Source organism: Ambystoma mexicanum, chromosome 6q (genome assembly GCF_040938575.1).
Source record: "Ambystoma mexicanum isolate Mex_15411 chromosome 6q, UKY_AmexF1_1, whole genome shotgun sequence".
Classification (NCBI taxonomy): domain Eukaryota; kingdom Metazoa; phylum Chordata; class Amphibia; order Caudata; family Ambystomatidae; genus Ambystoma; species Ambystoma mexicanum.
The window spans coordinates 488636616-488646473 of record NC_090937.1 but is presented as its reverse complement, the minus strand read 5'-3'; the positions used below and the strand labels follow the sequence as shown (position 1 = coordinate 488646473).

At 45.6% G+C, this 9858-nt stretch overlaps 1 protein-coding gene across 4 annotated transcripts in view; it reads right to left on the bottom strand.

Moving 5' to 3' along the window:
* Positions 1–673: 673 nt before the first annotated feature.
* BDH2 (3-hydroxybutyrate dehydrogenase 2) overlaps positions 674–9858 on the bottom strand; it is a 444818-nt gene continuing 435633 nt past the window's right edge. For all 4 annotated transcript variants that reach the window (XM_069630973.1, XM_069630976.1, XM_069630975.1 and 1 more), the window contains one exon: positions 674–1083. In XM_069630973.1, coding sequence (XP_069487074.1) covers positions 1030–1083 — 54 coding nt within the window. In that variant the 3' untranslated portion in view covers positions 674–1029. The remainder of the gene's footprint in view (positions 1084–9858) is intronic.

The window sequence follows — 9858 nt, the reverse complement described above, 5'->3', positions numbered from 1 at the left end:
TGAAGAAGAATGAGAATGATTTGGGCGAAGGAGAATCAGCAAGACTGGGCGGAGAGAGAAGGATTAGGCTGATGGAAAATCAGAAGGGCTAGAGCGAATGAGATGGAGAAGGACCGGAATGATGGAGACAAACTGGGGTGAAGATAAGGAGGAAGGAGGAGGGGGATTGGGACAAAGGAGAAAGAACGGGGCATTTGAGAACGACTGCGACAAAGGAGAAGGAAAACGATTGGGATTAATGAGCATGTCGGAAAGACTGGGAGGAGGACTGGGACAAAGAAGAGGAAGGAGAATGACTGGGACAAAGAAGAGGAAGGAGAATGACTGGGGAGAACGAAAATGACTAGTGAGAAGGAGTGTGTCTGGTGAGGAGGAAAATGACTGGGGAGGAGAATAACAGGGACCAAGGTGAAGAACTGGGACAATGATAGCGCATGCTGACAGCATTGCCATTGGTCATACCCACCCAATAATAATTTGCAGTTCAATACTCTTTCTATTCTCTTTTCTCTCTGTAGCAATGTCAAAGCCCCATCCCATTCACCAAATCCAATCTTGAATTCTTTGCATTGTGGATCTGTTTTATATGAACAGATGTACAATTTTCAGTAAGCATGTTTCACTTGACAAATTAATGGAACAGAAACTTTTGCACAAAAATGAAAGGAGCAAATACATGTGAAATAATACCATTTATTCAGTAAAAGTTAGGGGAGGGACAAGGAAATCATCTTGCAGTGAACATGATTGTTTATAGTTTTTCTGTGTTTCGAACGTTCAGAAATATCAAATAAGCTTCGGTCCCAGAAATAAACCCTTCACAAGCCAGTCAGGAAAAAAATACTGTATTTTTGATGTAGAAAAGCTAGTAATCTATACCATGTTTGGCCTTTGACGAAAGATGCAAATAGTACTTAATTTACAGTTTATCTACCGATTGAAACAAGTATAATTTCTTGGTGTCTACAAAATATCCTCCGTTTTTCGTCCCATCTGCACTGTGGCCCGTTTTTTGGCAGGATTCATGGCTCAGAGGCTCCAACCTCCATCTATGATGTGCTCTCCTCCAGTCACGTAGCTGGACTGCAAATGTGAACAAACCAAGAAAAGGAATTTCAGATGCATATAGAGAAACCAAACACTATGTAGTGCAAATATCCTCAGTCAAGCTACAGGCTAGGCAAGAGGTCAATGGAGGAACCTCTTTATCATCATTACCAATATATTTTACAAGAGCTTCCCATACTAAATGCCATCTTTTTATGTGTTCATGTGCATGGGTAGGGGCCAGGGGGAAGAATACCTCGGGGTTGTGGAATTCATGCACTACAGAGACATACACCCATTCACCAGCGCTTGATCCCTTGGCTCATGGCCCTTCCTCCGTGTCGTGGAATTAAGGGAGAAGAGATCCTGTGTACACTTAGGATCCGAGTGGTGTATGGTAGACAATAATAATAGGAAATAGTAAATTGTGTCCTTATAGAGTTTCATGCCCGGTTCCTCCCGCTTCTAACTGCTGCAATACAGGTGGTAGCACGCAACTAATCAATTCATCGACCTAGGAAGGATGAAGTGTGTTATGTGCCTGCCATCAGATTTGAACTTGCAAAGTGCAAACGGGTCCTATGGAAAGGGTTAACGCTAAGCGCATGAGCTATTCACCCTGCCAGAAGGTAGAGTTATCTACCTTCTGTACTTAGTCTCAAAGTAATATATAGCGTGCAGTATCTCTTCCAGGCGATTGGGGCCATCGAGCAGATCATAGAAAGGATTCCGCTTGGAGAGACAAGAGTTTAAAAGGGATGTCCCCTTTTCCAATTGTACTTCTGATAGGTATGGGGCAGCCACAATGCCAACCTTGCTGCAGTCTATTAAGTTTTGACCACAATAGCATGCGGCTGGGGTCAGGGCTCTGATCTCTCCCCTGGTTCTATTCATTCCTTGCTGCTGGTTGCAGACTTTAACACTTCACTTTTATAATCCAAGTCAAACCCCTATCCTGTAAAGTTACTTCACCCAGGCATCTTTTGTGGTTGTAAGCACTCTTTCCAAGGTGTGTAGAACGCCAGTGTGATGGGTCGAGAGCCTCATTACACCGCTTTCCCCCAATCTCCTATAGGTCATGAGGCGTGTCTCTTTAGTATGTGCTTCACAAGCACAATGCCTCCATTGGCAAAGTTCACTTCAAGATATCGAGGGCTCGTTTTCTTTTTCCCAGAGCAGTGTACTGGGGTTTCCAAACTGGACGCATACTTGGGTTTACTCCAGTGGAAGCACCAGCATAATGAGCACAATGGGCACACTGAGCATAATGAAAACATGCTGCTCATCCTGCTATTAGCACTTTCCTTAAACGGAATACACTGCGCTTTTCAAAATACATGTTTTAAGGGCGTTACAGTGGGAGCATACTGGGTTTATGAAACTGGAATATACTGGAATAGTGCAAACTGGGAATACTGGGTTCCTAGAAGTTTGCATCACAGACTAATTTTAGAGCAGGAATACATTTATGTTTGCAGCACCTTCAAAATGACTGTATGAGTGCAGATTCTAAAGTCTGTGCAGTGCTAGAAGTGTAGGGACTGGCTCAATGATCAAACTTGTGTTTGTGTAAGCACTAGTGCGAAGACCCGCCATATTTGGTGATTGTGCCAGTACTTCCTTCCATATCAATTCTGGTATTGCCTCAGTTTAAAAGAAAAAACGAGCCATGTCGTATTTTCTGCTATGGTTTGAATAGACGTTCCAGTACACATAACATGACACAGGATGAAGCATACACAATCTCATTGTGGGTCCAACAAGTCTAATTTAAGTGATCCAGAATGCTCTACTCCGCTTCTGCCTTGCGTGAACGTAGGTCTTTGGAATCCTAAGTCTATTGTTAATAAGTCTGGCCTAGCACTCCATCTTTTTCCCTGTCAACGTAACGTTTCTGTGCATTAGTGACACTTGGATGTGTTCCTATGACACTCATACTAAAGCTGCTATTACATCCACATTCAGCCTCATTACGAGGTTAGATAAATCCGCAGAGATACCACCAAACGGTGTTACCATTGCCACCACTTGGTCTGGCGGAATTACTCACGGATTACAATTGGATGTAGGCAGTGTTAGTCCCCATTAATTGCAGTCGATAGGACTCCATGGGGGATTTTGCCGGTATTACCATCTGCGTGGTAATACCAGAGAGTTGGCAGTTTTTGGGCAGTAAGGCAGAGGAATTGCATCCAGCTTCTTGCTTCACTACCTATTACGCTATCATTCGAACACCACTTTATACATCGCTTTTCACCTACTCTATGGGGTATAGTAACTATATAACGCCAACTGGAGGCACTTTCTAATTTGCTTGAAGAATTTGATTAAGTGTGACTCCAGGAGATAGTTGTTCAGATTCCCCCCCCCCCCAAGGATTATGAGAAAAGCAGGCTGCTTAAGTTGTAGGAGGCATTACTATGTGCAGGTAGATTAGTGTTAGTTTAGGAATGGAAACTACCTACCACTCCGGATAAATTGGATTGGCTGCAAAAGGTGTGGGACATTTTCCTGCTGGAAAAATGGACATGCATGGCTCATGATGACCAATCTACATTCATGGAAGACAGGAGAGCCTTTATTGAAAAACATAACAGGCAACCAGACAATTTTCCATTAGGTCAGGGGACTGGCTCTTTAACAATTATCTGATAGCACAAGGGACCTCAATAATACACATTTGTTAATGTCCCCCCCACCCCTCCCAAGTATAAAAAAGGGGATTTGGGGTTAAGGTTCCAACCGCACCTTAATCAAAGGCTAAAGAATACCAAGAGACAGGCATATGTTGATATAATAAAAAGATGTATCTTCTCAAGGAAAACCCTTTTTGTGTCATGTCTTGTCATACCCCCATTTGACTTTGTCAATGTTTAAGATTAGCCATCAGTATTATTGTTTTGAGAGTATTTTGAACAATGATTGGAAAATAGATTGATCTCTTTTCTTCACCCAACTGTATTTGATAAAATTTAACTATGGAGAGATCATTGTTTGTTGTAATACTTGGAATGTTTGTCAAAAAATGTTTAAAATATTTATTAACATATTGACAAAAAAACTGAGACAGTCATCTGACCAGATATGGTTGTCATCTCGTTAGTATGTGCATGTGAAAAATCACTAATGAAAAATGGGCAAATCAGCTGAAAACCATAATTTTTAATGTTTGAAATTAAACCATACATACATGAAATTCAAGTAGAAAACTGTCAGGAGTGTATCAGAGCTACTGAAAGTAAGTTTACACTAAAGATTTCTGTGTCAAATCCAAGGAATTCGTCCCCTCTCGTCAAGGGGGTGGGAGGGCTTTGAGACTGGGAGGTGAGCCTGCTATGCTTGGCACCCCCCAGGGGTCAGGGCTAGCGGGATCTCACTTAGGGTCATACCTCCTCCCCTTGGAGGACAGCAAATCCTTAGATGAGTATCTATGTTGTCCTCCCTTGTTTCAGGAAACCGATAGACTTGTGGGTTACATGGGAGTTAAACTGTACAATGACGTACCACGTCCTACACTCCTACACCAATGGCTGGTATGATTTCTAACCCTTTTCAGGCAGAAAAAAAGAATAGACCCACCTCGTGGTTGTGTGAAGATAAAGACCCAATCAGCATGGCTACAAGAGAGGAGCCTCTGCAGCTGCCAAGGCCTCATCCTTGGAGGTGTGCTAAGGAGCGGTCGGTGCACGCCCGGCATGGTGGATTGACCTGTGGGCAAGCCTCATGAGACACTGACCACAGAAGCATGGCTCACGAGAATCCCAAGCAGTGGAGAATGGTTAAGTACTAAGCAAGCGGTGTAACGAGGAACAGACATAGCCCTTTCGGATGAGAGTGGAAAGGGAGCACCAGCTCCGTAGAACATGTTAACACCGGGAAGCAGCCCAAAAAGAAAAATGCATCAGCCTACTGGAATGCCAGCCCAGAGCAGCAGTGCACTGAGCTAGAAGTTACACAGTCGCTCCAGGGAACAGAGAGGAGAGCGGAAAGGCCCAGCCAGACCACAAGGTGGGGGGAGAGACTAGAAACCCATTGCCATGGAGAAAGTAATGAAACCAAAAGGGGAGCGGAAAGGTCCGAGACCCCAAGGAGGGGTAAGAGAAATTAAACCCCCAATCAGTAAGAAAGAGGCACGAGGCTCCAAAGCAGGGAAAGAGAAATGAAACCCGAGTCAGATAAAGAGGGAGAGAACCGAGAGACCCAAAGGCGGGGTAAGAGAAGTGAAACCCCATGGTGGGGTGAGAGAAACCAAACCCCAAGGTGGGGTGAGAGCAACCAATCCCCAATATGGGGGGAAAGGAACCAAACCCCAAGGTGGGGTAAGAGAAATGAAACCCCAAGGCGTTCGTAAGGAAGAATCCCCCCGAGACCCCAAGGCAGGGTAAGAGAAATAAAAACCCCATGGTGGGGTGAGAGAAACCAGACCCCAATTCAGTGTGAGAGCAACAAAACCTGAAGGTGGGGTGTCAGGAATCAGACTCCAAGGCAGGGAGGGAGAAATCTGATCTCAAGATGGGCTGAAAGAAACCCGGCCTCAAGGTTTGGCTGAGAGGCACTGAACCCCAAGAAGTGGTGTGAGACATGAGGCTCCAGGAACGGGAAAACCCAGGAGAGAACTCAGAGTATAACAAAGTTGATTTGTGGGGAAACCAAGAAGAACACCTGGTGTGGTCTTAGGAACCAACAGTTCCCAATGGTATGAGAAAACTAGAGACTGAGACAAAGTGCCTGACCAAACCAAGGAGAAAGACACTGATCTATGACTGACATGCAACATCAAGGAGGAGAATCTTGAAGAGACATTTGGTCTTCTGATTTTAACTGTGCCACGGGGCAAGGAGCCCCTTTGTTTTGATAAAGAAACATCAGTCTTTCATTTTGGGCAGAGACCCTTAAATTAGGCTTTTTTTGTGTTCACAGTGGTAGGGACAGTAAAAAGGTTAAAGTAGATTTTCAGGACGGTTTACATTGTAGGACATCCTGACAAGCACTCTTTAGGACAGCCAAGAATTTTAGGGGCAGCATAGGGTTTGCATATTCTTATTAGGAACCATTCTTTTCTTAAATTGAAGTTTATTGGCATTTTTCACAACAATATAAGTAAGGACTACTAGTCCGTGCACTCAACAACAAACCAAGTGCCAGAATTTCCCAAAAGCAGCTGCTTCTAGGCGCAAGAGTGAGAACCAACCTTTGCGAGCATTTTAATGGTGCCTTGAAACATTTGCTAGTCCCATCTTAACTGGTTCCCCTCCTCCCTCTCCCTCTCCCCAACGACAGTGCTGTGATTGAGTATTAAAGTGTATCCAGAGCAATTCTCCATTTAGGTACCTGCCCACATCTTTCTTTAAGCTCCTACCCCTTGTGTCCAAGTATCAATGTTGTGTTTACTGGGTGGCTCACTTAGTGCACATGAATGTTCCTGGGCTGCATTCCCCTGATGTTTCCGGGTAGCACTTCAGCCTCAGGTCCGACCTTTTGCTGGCCTCTCCGCCCTGTAACATTCTAAGAATGGGAGCCATTCCATGTCGATGTGCGCATGCAATTCCATTGGGGGTACCATAAGACTTTCCATTTCGTAGATTTCATAGGCTTTATCTAACCAATACAACTTCGTGGGGAGGGTACTCATTTTCCATTGCCTCTTTGCGCCAACCCGTGCCGCTAACACCAAATCCTGAGGCATTTGAGGGAGCAGTGCATAGTTCTCATCCCTTTCCTCTACCTCAAAAACAGCAACAATGGTGACAAAGTTCTAGTGATGCCCTATATTGCATGCACCCAGCCCAACACTTCTTTCCAATGAAGTTGCGCCTCTGGACAGCTCCACCACTGATGTCAATAGTTGCTTACTGCAGCACATCCCCTCCAACAATTTGGGCCGACCCCTGAGTACATTTTAGATAGCCTTTGCAGCGTTAGGTGCCAGCGCAGCAATATTCTGCTATTATGCATTTTGTTTTGCATCTCTAATGTGGAGGACCACACTGCCCTATAAATGGTAGTCCATGCTTCCGCTTTTCCCTGCATACCCAAATCAGCTTCCCACTGCGCCTGAGTGCACGGCATTAGTAAGTGCCCTCTGTTTAGTAGCGCTGGGTACAACATTATGATGAGCCTCACTTGTGCTCTGATGTGTGTCGAGGACTCGCTCTAGAGCTGTTATTGGCTTCTGTACTTGCTCCCTCCAACGCGGGTCTAACAACACACCATGAATTTGCAAGTACAGCAGTGGTGGTATATCCTTCATGAGCAGTGCTTCCACCAACTCTATCTTTGTTAGCAAGTCTCCTTTGTCCCACATTTGCCCACCTCTGATTAGACCGGCCTCATACAGTACATGAAAACGGTAGGGATTGGCTAAGAGATCCCTTGTTGGTGGGGCCCATTTGCAACTAAGTGGAGAGGGCCACAATGTCACCCCTACCATGTCTGCACGCCTCCGCCACAATGACCAGAAGACAGCTAATACTGGATGTTTTGGATTCTTCAGGGTAGTCTATTTTTCAGGACCCACAGCCATTCTCCCATTGTGACAGATCCGAAGAGGCCGTTTTCCAATGCAACCCATTTTATTTCACCGTTTTCACGAACGCGATCTAGAAATATTTGCAGCTGGGCTTCTCTATAGATATCATATGTCTGGGAATCCCATCCCACCCTTGTCTTTCAGGAGAATTAGTGTCTTATATGCATTTCTAGGCCTCTGTTCTGCCCACAGGAAAGAGAGGAGCTCCTTTTTCGCCTCTAGATGAAAGGCAGCCATTATCGTGACCGGCAATGATTGAAATAGGAACAACAATCTTGGTAAGACATTAATCTTTATGGTTGTTAACCTGTCTGCCCATGACAGGGCGAGTTTTGCCCATCTCTTAATGTCTTGAAAAACAGCTGCCCACAGCGGCAGATAGTTTGCTCCTTAGAGCTCACCTAACGACCTCATAAGTGTCATCCCTAAGTATTTAATGCCTACCTCTCGTATTTGAATGCCTTGTTGTGCTATGATGTGCGAGACCCAGGTGTTGTCCATTGTTGGCAGCATGGTGGTGGTTTTCTGTAGGTTGATGCAGAATCCTAAGTGTGTGCCATAATCTGCTATGGCTTCCAAAAGGGCCGGGACAGAGGAGTATGGGCCGGTGACATAAGATAAGATGTCATCTGCAAACAACGCAAGCTTTTAATCCTTCGCACTCTGCACAAGATCACGTATGTTGTCACTCTGGCAAATTGCCTGTGCCAGTGGTTCAATTTCGAGCACATACAGCAGGAGCGATAATGGGCATCTCTGGCATGTCCCTCTGCTTAACGGAAAGCTATCTGAGGCTATCCCATTGACAACCACTTGGGCCGCAGTGTTCTCTCCCCCAGGGCCAGCTTGCTAAGGATCGCACATAGAAAGGACCACTCCCTTGTCAAAAGCCTTTTAGGCATCGATTGATAGGAGAATCGGGTCTATATCCTCTGCATTCAGGCTGGCGATTAGGTCTAAGGTCTTGCAGATGTTGTCTAAACCCTCCCGGCATCTTACATACCCCACTTGATCATTGTGTACCAACCTGGGAAGGATGTTACCCAACCTGGCTGCAAGAACACTTGTGTATATTTTTGCATCTATGTTAATGAGTGATATTCGGCGGTGCGAGCCACAGTCTGTCCTGTCCCTGCCCTCTTTAGGCAGAACTATGATCCTTGCCTGAGTGAATGATGGTGGTGCATGGCCTGTCTGCAATATATTGTTGAACAGCTTTGTGAGAAACAGGCAACGGTTGGCCCATATGCTTTGTAAAAGGCTGAGGTGTAGCCATCCTGTCCGGGTCCCCAAAAACAGAGATGCCTCTCTTGGGAGACCCCTTGCCTAGCCAGGCCATTAACTCTTCAACAAAACAACATATGCAGTGACTTTCTGCGTTTGCTTGGTTTGGCCCAGAAGTTGCCCCAAGCTCAGTAGCCCAAATTTTGCCGGCCTAGTGGCTTCTGACACGTGTCCCGGGACAGGCCCAGTCAGTCATCTATCTTCTTTTACTGGGAATGGCATGTCTCTTTGGTGAGTTACAGCTGTACAGTCAAATAAATCTTCATGGGGTGTTGAACTTGCAATATTTCCTGGATCCTCCTGCTCGGCCTTGCCTCAGTCGGGCCCCTGGCCCACTTTGATCCATGTGTATTCCTTATCTCACCAAGTGCCGATCCCCTGTCTTCCGCTTTCAACTGCTGAAGGACGTTCAGTGCTTAGTCCCCCACTGTCACCTGGTATTCTTGCCCCTGATGCTCGAAGTTTAGCGAAAATGGGAACCCCCACTGGTATCTGATGCCTTCATTTTATAGCCATGCCGTCAGCTATCTGCAGTCCCGCCTCTTTAGTAAAGTTGCTGCTGACAAAACTTGGTATATGCAGACACTCAATCCCTCGAAGTTCTCTCGCTTTTTGCACAATTTCCGCTTTCTGCTTGTAGTGATGACATTTGCGATCACCGACCGTGGGCCGTTTGTAGGGCCACCCCCTCTATGGATCCTGTCAAATTCGATTGCGGTGGCTGGCAGATCTTCAAAGGGGGAGTTTATGAGAGCTTTGACCTGCCGTCCCTGCGATAGTGGCATTGCCCACAGTGCTTCTTTCAAGCCCATGATCTGTATTTTGTTGCGCCTCTCTCTGTTTTCAAAGTCATCTATCTTTGCTGCCAAGTCCTCTTCCCTTCGTTCGAGGTCGAGAAAGCAGCTCTCCACTTTCATTTCAATTAGCGCTGCCGACTTCTAGTTGTTTTCTAACGCTTCCAACTTGTCTTCCATTTTATCCATTCTTGTCTGGATAGC